General features: G+C 35.4%; 1 protein-coding gene across 1 annotated transcript in view; it reads right to left on the bottom strand.

Moving 5' to 3' along the window:
* Positions 1-23,660, bottom strand: part of ANTXR2 (ANTXR cell adhesion molecule 2) — a 137,015-nt gene extending 113,355 nt beyond the window's left edge. The window contains exons 1-7 of the mRNA XM_016156173.2: positions 22,553-23,660; positions 21,887-21,958; positions 19,815-19,886; positions 4,782-4,863; positions 4,208-4,315; positions 4,009-4,077; positions 3,159-3,239 (exon numbers count right to left, since the gene is read on the bottom strand). Coding sequence (XP_016011659.1) covers positions 3,159-3,239; positions 4,009-4,077; positions 4,208-4,315; positions 4,782-4,863; positions 19,815-19,886; positions 21,887-21,958; positions 22,553-22,704 — 636 coding nt within the window. The 5' untranslated portion in view covers positions 22,705-23,660. The remainder of the gene's footprint in view (positions 1-3,158; positions 3,240-4,008; positions 4,078-4,207; positions 4,316-4,781; positions 4,864-19,814; positions 19,887-21,886; positions 21,959-22,552) is intronic.
* Positions 23,661-23,948: the final 288 nt, after the last annotated feature.

Raw genomic sequence — 23,948 nt, 5'->3', positions numbered from 1 at the left:
CTCTCTCTCTCTCTCTCTCTCTTTCTGGGAGAAGTAGCCTGACCTGACTAATAGTCTCACAGTCTGGACCTCTGCAGGCTAAAGATAACATCTTGACCTAAATTATGTTTCAGCTCCTGAGCCCTAAGGTGAAATGACCCCCTGGCTACTTTCTCATGAAACCAGACAGAGGGACACTGGAACTGACCTCGGAACTGCCTTAAAGACCTAAAAAAAAAAATGATTCATTACCTTTACCTCACCTCTGACCAATAAGTTCCCAGCAGGATCCCAAAACTCTCTAATCCATTGTGTTTTGTAATCTGTAACCTACACACCATGGAGGTGTTTGGGCTTTGGGGCATTAGCTTTCCATTCTACTGGGTGGCACCATTCATAATAAAATAGCCAATATTTCTCCACTGCAATTCTCAGTGATTTTAGTGTTTGGCTCTGACAGCACTGGGTAGACAAACTTTCCATTCGATAATACTATGTCTTTACAAAATGTGATATCTTCTACAGTAAGGGGACCAGACCATTCAGGTTATAGATTTTGGTGGGAAGGGTGGGGAGGACAGAGAAAACAGGAAAAACATGTTATCAATGTTTCTCAATTACAGATCAACTTCAAAAGAATTAATGTATGGACAATTAATGAGTCCAGATGTATTTAAATAACTTCTAGCCAGAAAAAAATTATCTATCAATTTAGCAAATATTTTGCCTTCATGGCACCAATATCTGAAAGACTTAAATTTTATCTTTTCTTCCATTTGCTTCTTAGCTTTGTGTAAATACAAGTACAATTTTATCTATTAGTTTAGTAAATCATAAAAAATAGAGGGATATTCTTTTCTGTCTGCCCTTACCCTGAAATAGATACTATATTTGTTTTAAATACTAAATATCAGTTTTTTAAAGATAAGATGGTACTTTGTTAGTATAAAATGCAGTTTGAATTTCAGGCAGAATTATAGCTTTTGTATATTATCGTGTGAAGCATGTTCTGCCTTGAAGAGAGATAAAGTGATTAAATGCCTTAAAGGTCTACAAAGTGGGCAAAAATCCCAAACTATCATAATGTTCATAAAAATCCCAGTCATTAGTGAGATCAACTTTGGTTGTAAAAGCTCCAGTTGTCTACCTACTAACTTTGCCAAGTTACTGTCAGGTTTTCCCCAGAGGCTGACTACCCTGAGAATAATTTATACTGCCCTTTATGACAAAATAGCTGGAGTTTAACTAAATTGAGATGAAAGCTATACTCATCAGCTCCTGCCAGATGAAACTCAAGAGGCTTTGTTTGTAATTTATAGCTAAAATAACACATCTTTCTAATATCATGCTAAATCTTTCAACATAACTTACTGAAGCTAAAATCCATCGACAATTTGGGGCAAGAAAGACTACAGTTAAAAATTCTGTTGCCTAAAATTGTTGATGAAATTTTTAAAACTAAAATTTAACATATAAATATAATAAAGCAACAACAACTATATCTACTCTGGTTGTCAATTACAAATTTCTTGAAGGAGAAATCTGTCGTCATAACCCATTAAAAGAGAAGAGTTTTTTAGCATTTTATTTTATTATTAGTTTTAAGTATATAGTGCATTGGTTAGACATTTATATAGTTTATGAAATGACCTCCCCCCCGCCCCCCGTTACTCTATCTTCCCTCTGGCTCTACTCATAGCCATTATATTACTGTTGACTGCATTCCTATGCCCTGCTCATCATCTCCATGACCATCTACCAACTACTAATTTGTACTTCTTTAGCCCTTTACCTCATTCTCTCAGCCCCCAATCCCCATTCCTCCTGGCCATATTTGTGAGTCTGTTTTCAATTAGTTAAAAGAGGGTTTTGAAAAGACAATTAGTTACCTGGAGAATTTTAAATTAAACTTTTTTATATAAAGAAAAAAAATACAAAGGGTATAACCCAGAGAGGTCTTTTCTCCTTCCCAGTATAATTATAAAGATAATTGTAAATTCCCAAGCACAATAAAGTTCTATTTAAAATATATCTTCTTTTGCATTGTCCATTCATTTTCCTATATTTCAAAACAAATCACAGTTGTAGAGTATTTATCTTGAATACAGCTAGTAAAATATTATTTTTATATTGCAATTTTTCCTAAAAATTAAACACAATAATATATATACACTCTTAAAATATAAAAATCTTTGTTCCATTCTGCATTTACAGTTGGCCTGTTCACTAGAAGAACCAATATGTGATAGGACCACATTGTAGGTTTTATCTGAAAAGCTTCATTAATTAGAAAAGAAAAAAAGCCTACATAATACTAAAACCAAATCCCATCTCATTCTGTGTTCCTGAAAAACATGATCTTTAAAGAGTAATTTTAAATGCCTGAACCAAAAGTCAGAAGAACCAGAGATTTTTTTTCCTTCAATAAATATCTAAAGATTAAAGGAAAATCTTTGGCTTAGAGAATATATATTATTCACTTCCATTTTAGGATGATGTTTACCAAAATATCATAAATACTTAATAGCAACTGCTCCTAGTGCTTCTAGCAAAAGGCAGTAAAATGAAACATAAACCTCAGCTGTGAAAGCCCAGGAGTTTTGCTTTGCATTTCACCACTCTACTTCTCCATACCCTCTTTAGGATAGCCCATATTCTAATGATCACCAGAGACAGCTCAACTGAATTTGAAAGAGAAATATTACAAGTGCCAGTGAAACTATTAATCATTAAAATGGAAAGAACAACAGCAGTTAAATACTCCACCGATGGTCCAAGTTGCCTGATAGCTGGGAAATACCATATTGGAAAGAGGGAGTAATCACACATTCCAGTCCAAATTTTCATTTTATACTTCATCCACAAAGCCTATAAAATGCTCAAGATATCTAGACAGTGAGGAACTCCGTGCCCAAAGGGTGGAAGCGTCTGAGACTATTTATGAACATCTTGAACTTAAAATCACAGTCTCACAGAGCTCAATTTACAAGAATTAATGCCAAATCTCACTTATGAACAAAATCCAGGTCTTCTGAGTTACACTGTGTTCATAATACAAACTTCCTTCTTAATCTCTTTCTTCAAAATAATGACCACCTGAACCGGATATCAGATTATTTTTTACAGGTTAAAACAAATCTAAAATTATGACCCCTTTGTACCTATGGAGAAATACTCACAGAATTAATTATTCCTTTAAGAGCTTGAAATCCACCTTTGACAGGGAAAACTTGTTCCTTGGAATCAGCAATTCTTTCGAGCTTTAGAAAAAGGAGGAAAGTGTAATTGAGTGTGGTTAAGACATATAATACTTTATAAACCTCTCTGCATTTCAATTATGTTCTGAAAAATTACACTGCAGGATTAATTCACTAGTGTAGTCTGTCAGGAATTAAAAATGATGGTATTAATGTTACTCTCAATGTATCACGATGAAATGAACTGAGATTAGCCACAGCCCTTTTAGATTGGCCTCAAATTTCAATTTCAAAACAAAGCAGAGCTCTACTAAATGTAAATGTCACAAGACACAAGAGGCTTAGCCCTGTTCAACCAAAAGTTTAAATGTAAAATCACTTTGTGAGTGGGAAAAAAATTAATATATAAACCTTTAAAACTTCATGAAAAAATGCTTTTTGTAAGGAAAATTATTAAAGATAAAAGCGAACTTCCCAAATTCCTGCACTCTTAAGAGTCAAGCTTTACATAAAATTGAAATGCTAAATAAGACTGCTATAATGATCTTGTTAGTTGAGTTAAAGAACAGGAGTACTCATTATTTTAACACAAATATCTGTCCTGTGTTAGGTACTCCAAACTAAATAGATGTTCAAGTAATTTAGAGTATTGTTTTCAGTTGTGAAACCTGCCAAAATCAGCTATTATTAATCAAGGCACATGGCCATTTTTATAGGAAATCTTCAACAACCAATTTGTGTCATAATAAGTCATCAATGAAAAGAATTAGATAAACTATCCTTAAGACAATTATGTGACTGAGATTAAAGTCTGCAGATCTGCTGTACTCACCTGAGCTTGTTCAAAGTCAAGGACACCAACACAATAAACTCTAGCCCCAAATGACCTGGAAACCTCTGCCTATGGAGAAAGGGAGTGGGGGGGGGGGGAGGGAGTTATTATTCAAACATCAGGCTATATATACATATCAGGCTATATATACATGCAGAGAAGGCTGGGGTGTAAAGAATAGCTTCAGTTCAATACTCACCTCTTTCTCTGCATATGATGGCACCAGACCGTCCAGCTTACCATCTGTCAGAGCAATTACAATACTGGAGGTTTTTAAGCCTCCTGCTTTCTGAATTTGTTCATTTGCCTGAAAATGAAAAATAATTATCCAACTCACAATTTAATCTCAACTTTTAACCAGTATGTTTTATTAAGCTGAATTTGTAAGTCTGACAAAATTGAAATATTATGGACTGGCTTTTAAAACACAATATTTATGTTAACTATTTTATTTAAAATATTCATTTATTTACATTATTACATTATATTACTATCAAGTATAAATGACAAAGATTATTAACTTTGATTGACTAGTCTAAATATAACCACAGAGAAAATAGAAAATTTGTTAAAAGGCAAAATGTCATCTAAACTTTTCTCATTACCATGATAATGTTTTTTATCAGTTTCATCCCTAGAATAAAAAGCATTAAATTTTTTTTTCTAAGATAAAATGTAAAGTGGTCTTTGAGTTTTACTAGAGAGTTATAATTTATTTCATTACAGAATAAGAAAACATTCTTTCCCATACTCATAAATGTAAAATAACTTACAAGCTTCAGTCCTTCATGGATGTATGTCTCTCCTGTTGGAACAACATGTTTTAAATCTTCCAGTCCTTTACTGATTTTGCCTCTGAAAATAACATATTATAATATTAAACAAAAGAAAAATGAGCAAAGATCACAATAAGCACTTCTCAAAGACATGGCAGCATTGCAACTTTGAGTCCAGATAGCTCTTCATACTTTGTAATTTTAATGAGTATTTAATAACATCTGTATTTTAACTACAAAAAAATAAAAGTACTTACAATGTGAAATGTCTTGAAAACCTAAGCATATTTTCGGCATTTTGAGCTGAGAACAGATATCTATTAATATTTGTTTTACTAAATCCAAAGGAGTAAAGCATGTTCCTTCATCAAAAAAAACACAAGGATTGAATAGGTCAATTTCACTGGAAACATATTTCTGAAGCGCTTACCCCTACCTTCCTAAGAAGTGGAAATTTTCTTTGTTATCTGTAAATTCTTAAAGCATGTTACTTAATCCTTATTAGTGTAAATTAACATTTTCTAATTTTGTCTCCCAAAGTTTTAAGTATCATGAGGTAGGCACTTTTGTAGCACCTTCTCACCTATCCACACACAATAGCTCATTTTCTTAAATATATCAGTACTTAATGCATATATGATGAACAAATAAAAGAATAAATGGATGGATCAATGGATGATAATGGATTCTAGAGAAAGGAAATATGAATTAAAAAGAGGGAAAAAAACAGAATCTTTCTTCATCATGACTAGTTACCTCAATGAAGTATATCTAAATGAAGAATGACTATAATATTAAGAGCCATCTTATGTGTATGAATCAGAGAAGACCCATTTTTCAGGTTTCTTTTAGACTAGGTTCCAAAGGCTCCTTTAATAAGAAAAACAAAACAAAAAAACAAAAAAAAGCAAGAACCTTAAAAGATAAATGCAATAATGTTGCAAAAACAATCCAAAATAAACTCAAAACTTCTTTTTAAAATTTTAACTTTAAAAGATCAGAAGAGAGACCTTAATATATTGTTTTCAGAATTTCAGAAAAATATCTTTTTCCATAAGTCTTAAATTATAAAACTAAAGTGTAATTCTTTAAATAAAACATGAAGACTATTCCCACTACTGAGGATGATGGACGATAGATGAAAGAAAACTAAAATTCAAGTTTACACAAAATATACACTATAAAAAGTGTATAATCTGAACATCAAGGAACTTACTGAGATCGTACACAAAGTTTTATATATGTACATCATACACGATTAAAATACATGTCAAAAGCAATTTAAAAATAATAATAATTATTATTTTGTGATGCTACAATGTTGTGTTTCGAATACTTTCAATAATGAGTCATTCATCAGAGCCTCAATCACATTTTAAAAGTAACTTATTGCTTATATTTTAATATTGCAATGTTACCAGATGGATTCTCCAAATCAAGAAGTTTTCAGAAAACACAAGACAATTTTCAAAGCATGACCTTAATCTTCCTCCTTCCTAATTCAGTCATCTCTACTAACCCATGATGATATTTCTTTTTAATTCCTGGTTTAAAATCCAGCTATTCTGAACCTATCTCGAACTTCATTACACTCTCTTTTCTATGATGCCCTGAACATATGCATGTTAAACTTTTACTACAATAAATAATTTTGCCTCTTAAAAACATTCTACTTAAAATAATTAAACTAATTTAATATTTCAATTCTCGACTAGTGTGGAAGTTTACAGTGGGCTATCCTCATGTCTACATGTATAATGTATCCCCCTACTCCGCACTTATTACTTATTATAATGTCTTTTACAAAGTAAATGTTCAATAAATTTTTCAATCTATCACAGGAAAAAATTCTAATTCCACAAGTGATGGAGTAAATTACATAATTTATAAGCTTGTTTTATCTAAATATTTATGTTTAGTATCTACAGAAACAACTTGAAACTGATTCTGTCTGAATACAGATAAAAACCAAATATTTGGTGCTTCCCAGAAATGAGTGGCAGCGTGTCCTCAAGCATTAATGTTTGCTGCCAAAAAGAAAATGAAAAAGACAACTGAAATTTAAGTTTACACAAACAAATTTTGCATGGCAAAAACTGCCTTCTCCATTCAGTTCAGATTCAGCTCACCATTCCTTCTGAGGATCAGACAACACCAGCAGAAGACTCTAGGCTAAAAAAAAAAAAAAAAAAAAAAAAAAGCCAAACGTGGAATTCAGAGTCTTTTGGGAAGGTAGGTCTCTGCTAGCTTATTTCATTAGAAGAAGCAGAGCATCTCTTACTTTTTTATCCATACTCACACCTGCCACCATAACATTTTAAGTTGCACTAAATCTCACCATTACTTTTGTAGCTGCATTGTCATTGGAGAAAAGATGTTCTTTGCCCATAACCAATAACATTAACCACATAAGTCCTGGTCTTGCCTCCTTCCAGCATAACTACACAGTCTGTCAGCCTCGCTTCCATCAACAAACATCATTTTAAGGAAAATGAAAACAAAAATGAGACAGGGCATATCTCAGGCCTTCGAAGGATTCCAAGAAGCTAAAAATAAATTCTAAATTTCTCTATTAGTAAACATTTACCAGGGAGACACAAAATTATGTGCTAGGTTCAAAACAGAACTCATTCATCTGTACTGTGACTTAAATCTCTAAAGGAAAACAAGGAGGAAATGGTAAAAATAAGTGAAGAAAAAATGAATATGTTATAAAAATCTGCTCAAATCTGACATTTCTTTCAAAGATCAACCTTACTGAGTTGGGCTTTAATGTTATGTCTTCATCTACGAGGAACAGCAATAATGAAACTATTTGGTATTTATTTTGAAGCTGTAGTCAAGGATGCTGCTCTTCTGACACAAAATGTCCCATATGAGTTCTTGTGGAGGAAGTTTCTGGTCATCTCTGAGTAATCTCTATATACTTCCTCTTTTCTGCTAACCACAACTATGAAAACGTTTCTTCCCCTACCAGGAAATCTACCGTAAATTTCTTACACATTGACAAAATTCTGCTAAGCGCTATGGTTATCATATTCCTACATCCTCTTTTCCAAGATTTTCATTTTTATATGCTATTGACTTTCTGCAATTATGTTCAGCTCAACTTCAAATAATTTCTGAAAAGAGAAAGAATTTAAACAAAATGGTATATAAAACCTCTGGTCTTCTTGGTTGTTTTTGTTGAGAATCAGGTGCCCAAATTCTATAATCGACTCTTTCTTCTTTATAATTGTATTGATTAAAGGATTTGCAAAAACACATTGACTCATTTTTTAATCTATAAAATTAACACTTTTGTCCCTGTTAGTATCTTTCAAATTTCTCTGCTGAGCAGAGAAAGGAAGAGATAAAAAAAGAAGGGAAAAGATAAGAAGACAAGAGAAGGGAAGGAAGCAGCAACTACAACTACCATGCACTGAGCCACATACCTGGCTTTCCTACATCCATAGAACACTGTGGATTGTGAAAGGTGTTCATGATGTCATAACCAACATAAAGATATAATTTTACAAATAACAGTATAATAAAAGGGTTAGCAGAGAACTCTGACTTTCCAAACTAGCACAATTAAGGCACAATTTTACTCATGACCAAGGATGTACATTTATACAATATACCTCTATAGTACTTGAATTTTTAAATGCACATCATTTTAACTTTCCAGATTTTAAAGTTCTTTCCAGATTTCAGTCAATCAATCTATACACATCTATTGAGCACCACCACATGTGAACACTGTGATTCTACAAGTTCATGGCTATTCTTATACACATCTCTGCAGATGCAGTGTAGTTCTCCACCCTGGTTGTACATTGGAATCACCTAGAAAGTTTAAAAAAAAATTTTTCTGGGCTCTCACTGAAGAGATTCTAATTTTCACGGTTTGTGATAAGGTCAGGGTATTTTTTGGAAACTCCCCAAAGTATTCTAATATGCAGCCAGAATTAAGAACCTCTGGCCTAATCTCATTTAAAAACATTTTTATGTTGTTGGAATGCTCTTTTCCTTACTTATTTTGCCAGTCAGTCCTACTGAAAGGGTTTTTGGGTGACAAGATAATCGTTTAACAGTAAAATGTAGTTTCCGGGATGGTATGACTTACAGCCAGAGAAAACACAGATTAATTCCAAGTCTTATTTTGTTTCCTCACCTATAAAAGAGGGATGAAAACATCTACTCCATGAGGCCATTATGAGGATTAAATTGCACATAATAGTACTAAGTTGTAGCCACTATTGTTGTTATTTCTTGGTATTAGTTATTGCTGTTGGTAGGATTTTGTTCACCCAGTTTACTTTCTTCTTGATTCCAAGGAGAGCTCACTAGCCAACTAAGGTTTGAAATTTTTTGATACAGAGACCAGAAGGAAGGAAAAGGAAAGAGAAGAGAGAAAAGCAAGTGTGATATTGAAGCTTCGGTGAAGAGAAAATCCTGGAAAGGAATTACATGGAAAGCTTTATAATGCAGTGGAAAGGCTCAGAACTTGGAGTAAATCAGAGATGAACTGAAGCTCTGGTTCTGCAACTAATGAACTACATAACCATCAGCAGTTATTTAATTTCCTGGAGTTCAGCTTCCATACTCATGAAATGTAAATGACAATGCCTACCCCTGTGGAGTCTGCAATCATTTATTCTACAGGTATTTATTAGGTACCTATTATGATATTAATAATATAATGTTATTTGGTAGCTTTGAGCAATAAGAAGGAAGTGGGTGCCTAGACAAAAGTAGTATTAGAAAGAGAGAGAGGAAAAAGGAAGTGAGTTGCACCCAAAATAAACCCATCTTGGTTACAGTTTTTCCTTTACACTGTTATGTTGCCCTCCTAGAAAACCTATAAATGGAAGCAGGCTGGATCTGAGGTAACAGATGGCATAATGGACTCCAGGCTCTGGAGCAAGACTGCTTCTCCACTTTCTAGGCACATGTACCTGGGCTAGTTATCTAACCTCTACATCCTTCGGTTGCTTCACATATAAATAAAGGTAACACTAATACTCCATAAAGCTTCTTTGAAAACTGAATGAGGTAAAGCATTTGTACTACCTATCATTTTTTTATCACATGATATGTCAGGGATCAAGCAACGTCACCTCAATTCCTTCATCATGCCTCTCTGCATCAAAAGATAAGTGCAACAATAAGGTCAAGGATAGGGCCTTGGCCTCGATTCCCAGCTCTAACACTTCCTAGTCTTATAACTTTGGCCTCTCTGGTCTTCCACTTCTCTAACGTGAAAAAATAAGATAACGACAGTACTTACATAATGGAGTCGTTACAAAAAGTGAAGGGACATCACATGTACTAAGACATTTAGTAGATCACATGGCACATGTGTTCAACAATCAGTACCAATTGTTTATACATAGTTACTGTACTCCTGTCTCTTTATCAATAGAAGAGAACTAAGTATGAATTATTAACCTTGTTAGTCACAGTTTGTAGGCCTCATTTGAGAACTATCCCTTTACTAGTCTCTCATAAAACACATAGAATTTTAAAAATTTTTATTAAGATAAACCATAAATCATATGCATAAGTGTTCAGTATTGCTCTTGAATGGTTAAGTATCAAGAATCTCAAAATATACTTATTTTATAGCATAAGTTTTTAAAATAGTTTAGGAAAGTTATAGTCATTTCTAAAAAATAAAACTTTCACCTTCACATTGTACAACCAAAGTATTTCTACATATTGTGAATTCTTAGGTCCTGGAGAGTGTAAATTTAATAATGCCAATAAAAATCATGGGGGGAAAGGGAAATGTGTCAATCTCTTTTAATCTAACTCAAAAAGGAAACAGTGGCAACATTAAAATAATAAAAGGAAAAAAGAATGTAAGTAAAAGAGAATATTGTTCATAAACGAAATACTTTTAATTTATATAAAAATAAGAGGAATGAGAAGGTGAGGTTAATAATAACCTCAGATGGGTTATAGGTTACACTAGAATCTAAAGACTAGTGTCAAAATTAAGAATCTAATTTGTTATTTTGGTTATATACAAGGTTTATATTTTTTTCTCTGAACTAGCATGTTTATTTCAGAAAGAGGTTCATCTTGAAATTTCAACATTACGTTTCATCTAAACTGTGGTAGATAATCTCCAACTGTGACCTCCAGCAATTGCCTCCCACTCTTTATGTGCCTACTCTTCCATCGAGAAATAGAATTTATCCCCCATCCCCCTGAATCTAACAGAGCCCTATTACTACCTGGCAATAGAATAAGGTTCTTGGACATCTGGGACCATCTCTTAAGAGAATTAAAGACTGCTTCTTTTATCTTGTAATACTTGCTCTTGAATCCTCTCTTGGAACCCAGTCATCATGCTCTGAGAAGCCTATGCTACATTCAGAGGTCACATGGAAGAGAACCAAGTTATTCCACTAAATAACTCTAGCTGAGTTCTGGAATCAACAACTAGCCTTTATGATTACAGTACCAGGTAACATTTCATGGGGCAGAGAACCTCCTAGTTGAGTCATCAACACATAGTACTGTAAAAGATAATAAAATTGTTGTTTGAACCATTGTTTTGGAGTGCTTTTTCACATATCACTGAATAATAAAAAGAGAAATTGGTACCATAAGTGTCAGATATTTCATTTCTACATATATTCCCAATTCCCTGATTATAGCTCAGTCCTACTTCCTGGAGATGTGTGTTAGTGGCTATTGATTCCACTCTCTAAGCTTTGACGCTGATTTCTGAGTCATCTTTCTTTTTTCATAAGAAATAGTTCATATGTGTGATTCCTTCCTGCCCATAAGAAATTGAGGGCCCAGAAATCTCTTTCATTTTGAAATATGTCTCTTTTAATTCACATTGTTAAATGTCCTTTGCGAGTTTTGTGAGATTCCTATGTATCAAACTATAATCCACTCTATTAGACAAAAACCACATGCACAAAACTTCTTCAAAATAGGCTCTCCTCCACTGTAGGCTGTAAGTCAGGTGAGACATAAACTCAAAAGATTTAGAATCCCTATATTTACCTGAGAGTGTCTATGAGGCACATCTTTTAAGTCCTTCCATCTAGATAAAAGGGTCTACAAGACATCATCTTAAATCTTTCTGAAGTCATAACCAAGGGTCTTGCAACTGCACCCTTAATCTGATTTTTCCTCTGATGCCACATTTTACAGGCAGCAGTCTGAGTTAGATCATTGAACTAAGACCGTTTCTTAAACTAGGGGAGTATTTTTGCCAAGGGAGACTGGGGATGAGAAAGAGTTTTATTTGCAAATTCATCACATCCTGGCTCTTTATATTTCCTCTAAATCGTCTGAAAACTGAAAAGTTCCTTCATTATCTCATCTCGTACCTCTCATACGTCATCATAGGTAGCTGAAAGAAGCCAAACGACACTTTCAATATCTTTCCTGAAAATCTCCTTAGCTATATTGCAACTTCATTATGTACATTTTCTACTGTCCACATTACCACCAAACCTTCCACCACTACATATCTCTGTTTCAGCCTCCAATAATAATTTGCTCACTGCCCTTCTGGTTTTTACAATCAATCTCCTCCGAATCGTTCAGCTTCTACTAGTCATAATTTCTATTGTGGTTATCTATTGCTGCATAATAAACTACCCAGAAATAAGTGGGATAAACACAATTTATTGTTTCTAATAATACTGTACACTGAATGGGCAGTTCTTATGCTTCATATATTGTCAGCTGGGAAGTTGGAATGGTCAGAAGAGTTTAAATGACTTCACTCACATGGTTAGCAAGTTGATGCTGGTGCTGGCTATTGCTTAGGAGCTCAGCTAGGACTTTATTCTCCATGTGGCTTCTCAATGTGGCTCAGTTGTGTTTCTTCCTACCATGGTGGCCCTGTGGTAGTCAGAGTTTTTATATGTCAGGGCTACCAAAGGAAACTCCTATGCCTTACTCAGGCTTAGACCTGGGACTCGTGCAGTTTCATATTTATGTCTGCTGTGACCTATTGATTAAAGTAGGCAATAGGGCCAGCTTAGATTTTTTTAAAATATATTTAGGTAAATATATCTATCTTATATATAAATATTTTTTATATATTATACATATTACATATATAATCACATATACATGTATATATTTATATATATGTATGTATGCATATATGTATAGGCATTATTCTCTGCTTCATTGGAGGTCACCGAAGAACAATTTACCACAAAAGCTAAAAGGTTCATACATATATGCTACCAAATGCCAATTTAGATAACTGCATAAACATAAATGTATAGGTATTTATATCACAGGTCAATTCTGTTCTTCATCCTTAAGAGGTTATTAGCCAGGATCAATAGTCCTTGAAATAAACAGTAACTGCAAACAAGATGTAGCAATACCTAAGAATTTTATAGTAATTAGCCAGTTACGTAACAGAATTAAATGTTTATTTTAGAAGATAAAACACAGTAGATTGAGTAGAACATGAAGCAAAATAACATACTCCAGATGTTATGTATGTCTCTACAAAATTACTAATGATTTGTAAACCATTTAGCATTGTACTTTACCTGAACTAATGCATATAAAGCATTAGCAAATGTCTGATACTAGTAAGTGCTCAATGAACTTTATCTACTACTTTTACTGTCTACTTCCATTAATAAACCAAAATATTAACCAGATTGACAAATTAGAAAAAAAAAAATGTATGAGAGGAAACCTGTTTATTCATTCAAACACACCCGCTCTAAGTATCTATTTAATGGTGTTACTTACTACATCCTACTATAGTACAAACTGCATAAAAGATAAACTGCAAAAAAAAAAAAGCAGTTGTTCTCTATCAGCACCTCAACTTAAAATTATTTATGGGTTTCCAAAGAGTGAAGGGTTATTTTCTAAACATAAGAATTACTAACACAGTATCATCTTATCATCTTAGGAAAAGGTTTATCTATCACTTTATATAAAAACTTGCTTATTGTTTATTTAACAGGTCACTCTAAGGCCAACATACGCCAAAATCTCTGTGATCCTGAGTCCAAGACCACCGGACCCAATGTAGTAGCCCTGACTCAAAAATACCTGCTTCCAGAATGCTCCACACAATCTGGGTTTTATGAAAAAATTTTTCTCCAACTTAGTCTACACTAACCAAAGTGTGGTACCTGGATCACACCTGAAGTCCACACTTGCTGCATTTTGTATATCTTTATTCCATTTCCCCACTCAATGCCTTAATGAGGCCCAAAATATTGACTTCTGCATTTTGCTACTTCAGTGTACCAGGTTTGTCTCCCAGGCACGAGTAACAGTGTACTTAATTTTCTAGAACATACTGATAAAGCAGATGTGGGACTTCATTGAAAGTATTAACATATCCACAACCAGAATCTGAGCTGCTCCATGTCCAGACCTCTCAGGATTAGAGCAATGTGTGGCCAAGGCTCTTTTTTCTAAACAGAATTTTGTTTAAACCCAACTATAGTCACTTTCTCTCACCACATCCATGGTTTGGAAGATAAAAAAATAAATTTAGAGGATGAATATGTCTTTGACTTATGATAAATTCTGACTAATTGTGAAAACTGGAAAAGAGGGAACAGAGAGTCTCAGGCAGTACAGCAGTTCAGTGCTCATGCTCAGCTGTCAGACCTGGACTGAATCTCGGCTCTAACTGCTTAGTTGTGTCACTTCGAGCGAAGTCACTTCTCTAAATTTCTGTTAGAATCCTGGCACAGCATGATGATGATGATGATGACAGTGTATACTGATAACCTCCAAATCGTCTTTCCACCCAGTCTTCAATTAGGCTTTTTCTGGCATTATTATGCATTTAATCATCCCAACATTGCTATGTAATAGGAACAATTAGCTCCTTTTAACTGGCAAAAGAATTGGGCAGCGAGAAGTGAAGTAACTTACGTAAGGTCACATAGCTATGCCTTTTTGAGCCAAGATCTAATCCTGGTGTTTTCATTTTAAGAAGGAGCATTTCAGGACCCTCCAGTGTAACAGCTGGATATGCTCTATTCCTAATGCTTAATCTTTCCAACTCTTGAATTCATTCTGATTCCAAGACAGCTATCTCTAGCTACAGAAGTCAGTAACAGCAGTAACATAATTTTTTTTAATTTAAGCATTTGTCTAATTTTTACATAGTACATTATTGTTTAAATAAAACTGAGTAACTAGACAAATGTAAATTAAAAGGATGAAGGTTTTCCCTATCTTGAATCTCACTGCTAAGACATCATCATTGTGAACAGTTTGTTACATATCTTCTGGACTTTTATCCATGCCTTTATAATCTCTCTTTCTCTCTCCTTCTCTCTCTCTCTCTCTCTCTCTCTCTCTCTCTCTCTCTCTCTCTCTCACACACACACACCATAAAAACAATTAAAGACTTTCTGTTTATTTTTTTTTAATGTCATACTTAACAGAGTTTCTGCAACTTTCTTTTCTCAATCAATACATCTTAGACATTTTCATATCAATATATATGGATTTTCTCATTCTTTTAATAACTGCATACTTACTATCTTATTCTATGCATATACCCTAATTTAATTATTGTACCATCAGTTGATGAGCATTTAGATTGAATACAGTTTTTCACTATTATGAACAATGATGAAGTATCTAATTTTGCACATACATATCTTTGCACACTGATGCTAGCATTTCAGTAGTATATAGTCCCCAAAAGTAGAATTGCTGATAGAAACTTTCTAAATTTTTACAGATACTACCAAATTTTCCTTATCAACTCTTAAAAGGGATATTTTATCACAAGTAACTTTTTAATTCAGATTATAAGGAATTAGAAGAAAGTCTTTCAAATAATAGAATAATGTATATTATCTAAATGTAGTCAAAAGGCTTCTCTTTAATTTCCTACCAGTTTGTCTAAGGAAAATCTTTTTCCTAAGTAATTAATAATTGTGTTCAGGTCAAACAATAATATAACTTTTTCAATTTGGGAACAAGTATATTAAAAAGAAAGTTGTAAATGCTTATAATTGTTCTATAAGAATAGTAATGAGAAAATTAGCAAATATGTCCTCATTTATCATTTCTCAAAGAGAATATATTATAGAAGTTAGTAACTCAGATTCTAGACTCAAAACCCAATCATTTAATGACTATTTATTGAGCATCTACTGTGTGTCGGGTTCTGTTCTTTCTAGGTGTTAAACATATGGGTGAACAAGACAAAGAAGACCCCTCTGCTCTCATGCAGCCTACATGAGGGTCATGGAGATAAAAATAAATTAACTAATAAACAGAACAATTTCAAAAAGCGATAACCAAATAGAGTATTATGAGAAATTACTGGGGCAGAGGAGCAGGGTTTCTTTCAGACTCAATGGCCAGGAAAGGTCTCTCAGAGGAAATGGCATGTGGGATGAGGCCTAAATGACTGGAATGAGCTAGCCAGCGCAAGATCCAAAGCCGAGGAAGAACAAAATAACAAAATTCCTAATGTAGAAACACATTCAGACTGTTCAGAAGGCTAGTGGGCTAGCCTGTGGCATCAGATGTTGTAGGAGATAATTGGGTGAAGCAATTAGGTAGGATTTTTAGGCCATTGGGAGACATGTGCTTTCTATTCTAAGTCACTAGATTGTATTAAGCATGAAAGTGGCATGATCTACTTCATACATTAAGAAACAATTCTGGCTAATATACTGCTCACCACTTATTATTAAGTGCATGTCCTTGGACAAGCTACATTACCTTTCTTAGCTTCAGTTTCCTCATTTGTAAAGTTGAGATAATAATATTATGTGTTATATGGAGTTGATTTTAGGATTAAGTGAGGTAATGGATGAAAAGCATTTTGCACATCATCACCTAGTACATAATAATTGTTCACTAAATGATCTCAACTAAATCACTTTTATATCATTAAGATAATATTGAACAGAACTGAGCATAATTCACTATCCCCAATTATGCAACATAATAAAAAATATCCTTTAAAATGAGTCCTGATTCAAGTTCTCTAATATTGAGTGTCTAGATATTTCATTATTGAATCATCATTCGGTACCTTCTTTTTTGCTGATCCTGTAACACAGCCCCTTACACTCACACATACTAGATTGTATGTCTTTGTGTTACCCCTAGAGCCTGCAATGCTCAATACATTCTATATAAGGGTGGCAAGCAGGTAGGTAGAAGGAGGGACTAACAGATATGTGGAGGTTAAAAATCACAAAGACAAGAGAAAAGAAGAGAGTGTTTTAAATTAAAATGTTTTTTTAAAATAAAGTTTTTAAATGATGAGTATATAAAATGTATAACTGGTCATTTCTTGCCATATTCATTATTCTATTCGTGCATTTACATAGTACCAGGCATTATGCTGAAACCCTAACAGAAGACACATAAGCACTTACTGCCTTCTAATCTTGCTTCATCTCTACTGAAAATATTTAGCAACGTTCTGAAAAACAAGAAAGAGGTACTTCTCACATTTACCAAGGTATTGAAGAATTACGAGTAATAGAATCAAAATTGTGAAACCTACTGTACTCAACCTTTGAGTGTCTCGTACTTAGATCTACTTGTCAATGTGATATGTGACATCGAGAAAATTGACGTGCGGAATTCTAATTTCTAGGCTTTGAAACAAAGATCCATGATACTTTCGGAAACATTTGTTAACAATTATCTTTCATCTAAATACGTAAACTGTTTCTACACACTTGAAAGTGCGTAATGGATGAGGTACAAAAAACAATATCCTCTAATGGGGACTATTCTGTGATATACAATATTCTATGCATTGTCTTTTTCTGATCTTCCCAACATTTCTCTTAAGAAAACCTCATAGTTTATATCTGCAGTTTATAGAAAGAAAAAAAAAAAAACATCATGCAGAGTAGATGATTTGACCCAACTCTTTAAATCAGTAAATGGTAAAACTAGAACTTTAGCTCGAATCTTCTTAGTGAACTTTCTGCCACCCTAAACTAATTTAACATGCCACAAATTGTACAATTCATTAAAACTGCATGAATTTCTATTTAAAGACAGGTGTGCAAATTACATGTAAATAAGGTGCAAGTAGCATTATTAAAATTCCACCTGGAATATTATACATCCTTTCAAGCAGGACCATAATCTCTTTATATAAGTACAATTTTCCCTTGATCATTAAAATACTACACATTCCCTAGCTCCAGCTAATCATAACAAGGCTTTCATTTCTTGAATACATATGTGTCAGACTCTATTTTCCACATTCATTGACATCAGTTCTTAACAACAATCTATGATTATCATCATCATCATTATCATCAATCTTATGATTGTTATCATAATCATCATCATCATATAGATGGAAAAAATGGAAGCATAAAGAGGTTAAGTAACTTGTCCATGACTATTTGGATAGCAAATTGATTCAGTGACTGTTAACAGCAACATTATGCTGCCTCTTGAAATAGAAGCCTCGTTACCCAAGTCCAATCTCTCCCCTGTTAGATTGGACCAATGATAAAGGAAGAATCTCTAATTTAGATTAACAATTTAAACTTTTTATGTGCATCTCCAAGCAATATTAATCTTGTCAACCAATGACTTCTTCATCTTCAAAGTGCTGGAAGACCCATATGTAAAATGTCTAACAGAGAAACTGGCACAGCATATGCAGGTGATAATTACTGAGAGTCTACTATGTGTTTGTCATTATGCTAAGTGCTTTTCTCTATATTTTCACTCCATAAATGTTAACATTTTTCTTTTTTCTCTCCTAATGGATAGGCTGGGTCCGATGCCGTTTCTTTGTAAATTATCTTGGGCAGTAGAGAAAATTTATTTTCATGAAGGCAAGGACACTGTTTTATATGGGTTATAAGGCACTATTATTTTTCTGGCCCTTGAAGAAACCCAGGTACACATAAGAAGTATGGAAGGGAAGTTATCATAAGAAGACTGAGGTTGTAAGCTTGACTCTCCACCAACAGAGAGATTTCCTGTTCAGGAAAAGTAATACTTAAAGCACAAATAAATTAAAAGTTTATATAAGTTCTCTCCCTAAGTCCGTTTAAATATTATGTTTTCTTGACATTGTTAAAGAAAAAAAATCATTTTATTAAAAAAAACTGTATTCACACATAACTTTTGAGAAATCCACATATTATGCAAAACAAAGTATACAAATATCCCCTGGTAAAACCACAGTTTGGAGAAATTTGATTTTGAAATGATGCTAACCCATTCATTAATTCAACAGGAACTAAGCAAGAACTGTCTTGCATACTTTGCATTAAATGATGTAGATATAAAAATGAAGAAGAACATCTCCCTTCCACTATGGAACTCAGAGTCTAGTAAACATGGAAAACAGCCATTCTTTGAAATATGGCAATGACTACTTCCTACTTGCCACAATGGGTTCAAATGACATAGAAACGACCATATGAAATACCATGACATTGGCTTGAAATAAGCTGCACCTTTTACAAAAAATATATATCTTGTAAAAGATGTGATATATGTGTGTATGCGTATTCTATATGTTGGTTACATATATATTATATACATATATAATATATATTAAAAATACATATATATATTATATAACAGAAAACAAGTTTCTTCGTATAGGTAAATATATTTAGCATCAGTGGACCTCAGAGTAAGACTGGAAATCCAGGATGTCTGCTGAATCTAGTAAACTATCCAAATAGAGCCATATCTTTCTCCTGCCTAATGTTCTTCAAATTCCTAGTTCATTAATATATTACATCTAAACAAGAAAGCTATGGAACTACTTACAGTAACAGGAGAAAGGGTGGGAAGTAGTGAATATAAAACTAAGGCAGAGTTTTGGGTTTCATTGTGCATTCCACAACCAATATGAATGATATTGATTTTCAGATTATCTGTTATTTTATATTACTCATACCTCCTTTCCCCTCTATTAGTGAAGAGAACTGAATTGTCTGTGCATTTGCTTGATTCCACTGAGAGGCCTGAATCGCCACTTGGAATATCAATCATTCTTTTAAGATTAGTCTGTACTAAAAGCCTGCAGTGAAATGATAATGCACTAACCTGTCTCCAGTTAATGGCAAAATAATGGTTGCTTGAGAAGAAAACACAATGAAAGATAATCTCATTTGAGGGCTGCAAAATAAGAAGAGAGGCAGTTAAAACATTTTTAAAAGAAAGATTGATACAATACAAACGTATAGCTAGGGAGTCTCATTTAAAACATGTCTCACTGAATGATCCTTTTAAATGGAATTCCCTAAGTAGATACACTACCTCTGCTTAACATTACCGCATAAGTCACTTTGGATTTAGTCAGTGCTTCTCAACACCCAAGCACTCCTCCATGACCCATAGGACCTTTTAGGAGGAGTCTAGCTAGAAAGATAAATTCTAGGCTGATGCAAAAAAATTCTTTTGTAGAAAATGCTGGATGTTTTACCTCATCTTTTTAAAGGAGGCCAGACTCTTCAGAGTGATTATTGTTAGCAATGTTTAGGCTGGAGAACAGTCGGTTTGACAATGTGAAAGAGACTAACAAATCCCATTTTAAGTAAGCATTTTCAATTTTCTAAGTCTCTATCATCATAGTTCTCATTGCCAAAAATTGCCCCAGTTAGCTACATCTTCTAAGCTTTCAGCATTTATCTCACAGAATGGTTCTTGTTTCTAAGACACTCTTTACAACCATTACTAAGAATTGAAACTAAAGACATGAAACTAACATTTATAAACTGAAGATGAAAATGATCTCAAAGGCTTATACAAATTTTGAAAGTAATTCTTCAGTAGTCACCCTTTATTCACTTACTACAATATACTCTTAGTAACCAAGGAAGTAACCTTGAGCCAGAGAACTGAGTATTACAGAATTCCAATTTGCAAACCAGACCAAATAAATAAGAGCGCTACTTCTTAAAAATGCTGTATCGAAATGATTCGTTGCTTTCAATCAGAATCTATGTGATATTCTTGAATTAGAAAATTTATAAACAACTGTCTCTTCTGCCTTTGACATTGAAGGATATAGGGCCTTATTTTTCTTTCTTAGACAGTTTTACCTTAGATTCTATTCAGAAATAAATATTATACTTGGCTTCTTCAACAGGAGACTGATGATTGAACATGGACAAGCATACATTTTTATAGGGATGAGTTTACTGCTGCCAATAACTGAAAGCAAGGATTGCCTAGGCCTCTACAGATTGTTGAAGTTACTTGCAACATGACTTTCAAAATGTTTTGATCATCCAAGCCTGTTTTACAGAAAACATTTGGGCTAACAAGACTGAAAGAAGCAATATTTAATGATACAGCTCGTTTTCATGTCCTTTCCATTATCTTGATAAACTTGTATTTACTCATTGCATTTTATTTTATTTTTCTAAGAAAAAGGAGAGGGAAAAAAGCCTCAAAAGCCTTGTGTCCTGGGGCTATTTTTAAGTAGGAATACCACTAATTCCTAGTTACCTCTAAATAAGAGAGTCAGCTGGATTTCATAGCAGCTTGCTTTTTATAGGAGAAGAAACTAGTCTTTCCTAGTAAGGTTTATTGCATATAAAGAACAGTTAAATTTTAAACCAGCCACACACCCACACATTGTGTAAACACAAGTCATTTCTTTAAACATATACGCAAATGCCTTTTCTAGTAGTGGGTTATTAACACATGTTCATTCGAAGTTTATCAACACTTGTTTTTTTTGTTTGTTTTGTTTTGTTTTGTTTTGTTTTCTTAATGAGGACCTCTACAATGCTAAGAATTGTGTGGAAAGGAAAATATATTATGGATATTGTTAGCATAAAAATATTTTAATGTGATAAGTTATGAGGAAGGATAACTGAAATTCAACACAGATGAAAATTCAGAAAGGAAAATACATTTGGAATAGTATTTGAAGATGCTTCCCCAAAGCCTGGGCCAAGTTTTGGAGATCCAGATGAAATAAGCGCTCAACAACTGAAGGCTGTCCTAATAACTACTTATGTGTAATAACAATCTTGAGGAACTTAATAATAGACATTTCAGTAAAGGCTTTTCCTGCAAAAGGTTTCAAAAAAGGGATACCCTACATTTTGGTCTACTTCCCTCCACCTCTAACTCCCCTGCCTAGAAAAGTAAAGTAGGAGAAATACCTCACAAATCTCTCTGTAAGTTGCTGGACAAAATTGTAAATTTCAATCCAATTATTTGCCACACTCCCAGACCTGAAAAATGAAATTGAACATATCAGAAAAAAACAAACATTTACATTGAGGTAAACTAGCCTCTTCTTTTTAAAAGCAAAGTTAACAATATCACTAGCTGAAACTTAGGTGCTACAAGAATCAAGGAAGTCAACCCAATTTCAGGAACACCTGCCTGCTGACTGTTTGGAGTAGGATCCCAGCTCTTTAAACGCAGCCTTCTTTTGCCGGAAATGCAAACCACGCTGGGTATGTTAACCTTTGGCTTTTCCAGGCAAACTTTAGCCAGAGCAGCAGAATAAGGACAGAGAGGCTGAGGAAGAGTCCTGCCTGGGTTCCATTTCCATTTCCCAAAGGCCCTTTGACTGGTAAGCAGTGACTACCTCACCTCCCCTCAGAATCTAGCATCTCCAGGGTCCTATCACCCCGACTCCTTCAGGCCGCCACAAATCCGAAAGCACTTGCCCTCTGCACGGAGGCTGCAACAGGGCACGCACCAAAGGGTTTCTAACACACCCCTCCCCAGGGCGCGCACACATCTCAGTTTCTTCCACGGCCACAGCTCATCCAATGCCACCCACACCAGAAGACCCTGGACCTCCCTCTGGCACTCACTTGTCCAGGACGAAGTAGAGATCAAAGGCTCCTCTGCAGGAAGGCTGCTCCTGGGCTCTCAGCAGCCCCCCAGGACCGCCGAGCGCCAGCAGCCACAGCCCCGGGACCAGCCAGCTCCCGGGACTGCGGGCCAGGGACAGTCCCGCCACCATCCTGCGGCCAGGGGCCTGCGATTCCGTCCTGCTCGCAGCCCCCTCGGCTCGACTCAGTGAGGACACTACGGTGGTAGGAGTTACCAGGGATCCTGGGGTGGGGGACAGCGAGCAACTAGGTCGCTGGCGCCTGGGGCAGCGGAACCCACTAACTGACAGAGGGAGGGAGAAAGGGAAGGAGGGAGGTCCTAGGAGGACAAAGGGAGACTCTGCAACCGACTGCCTCAGCTGCCGCCGGAACTCTTGACGAATCCCAGTGGAAAAGCGATCCAGTCCTTCCCCTCCGGATTCCGGAGAGTTCCTGCAGACAATGAGGGCCCACGGCGACAGCTCTCAAGAGAAGTTCCTCCCCTGCCTCTGGCCCAGCGTCTAGCGCCTGCCTCGAACCCGGACCGAGAGTCCCATTCCTCCGGGTGGGCTGAAGTCCGGCGGCTGCAGCGCGCCGCGGGGCGGGCGCCTCCGGGTCGCGGCGACGGCCGCGCAAACTTGGAGTGAAGGTCCCTGGGTTCCCGTCCTCCGGCGGTCCAACTCCCCTCTGCACTCCAAACTTTCTTCCTGTGCTCTGCTCTGGCACAGTGCAGCCGGGCGGTCCTCTTTAGGGGAGGAGGCTGAGCGGGCCCTGGGCTAGTGGCTCGGACAAGCCACTCCAACCAAGGCCAAAAGCGCGATCTGGCCAAGTCTCATCTAAGTGTGTCAGTGTGCGCCTGAGAGCGAGGGCGGGGCCTGATCCGAAGCCTCCGAGCCACACACGCACACTTGTGGGTTCCTGCCTGAGCTGAAAATGACTAACGCTTGCCAAATTTTGGAAAGGGGAGAAGGACTTTAGCAAAACAAATGTCCTTTAGAAACTAAACATACCCAAAGATCCTGCAGGCCTGGCCTATTTCAGCAGCTGTGCAGAACAGTCCTCCGTGTGGCTGGGAGACCAAAGACTAGCAATTTCAAGGGAGGTAATGGTCTCCTTACTCAACCCCACCCTCACTACCACAAGCACACAGTTTTTTACTTTTAAACTGCTACCTAGGAAGGCAACTTCCTCTTTTTCTATTATAAAGCTACTTTGTACTTTCATTTCAACAAGCCAAGAAAAACTGGGGGGAGAAGGTGCACACAAAACTCTTTAGGAGTGGAAAGTTTTGCTTTCAGATATTTAATTCCACTGTCATTCATCCCAAGATCCAGATATTAAGAACTTCGTCTCTGGCAAAATAGGCCACCCATGCCAGACTTGTGAAGGAGCTGGA

The sequence above is a fragment of the Rousettus aegyptiacus genome, unplaced genomic scaffold (assembly GCF_014176215.1).
Source record: "Rousettus aegyptiacus isolate mRouAeg1 unplaced genomic scaffold, mRouAeg1.p scaffold_m13_p_10, whole genome shotgun sequence".
Classification (NCBI taxonomy): Eukaryota; Metazoa; Chordata; class Mammalia; order Chiroptera; family Pteropodidae; genus Rousettus; species Rousettus aegyptiacus.
This window is presented reverse-complemented; position numbering and strand designations above follow the sequence as displayed.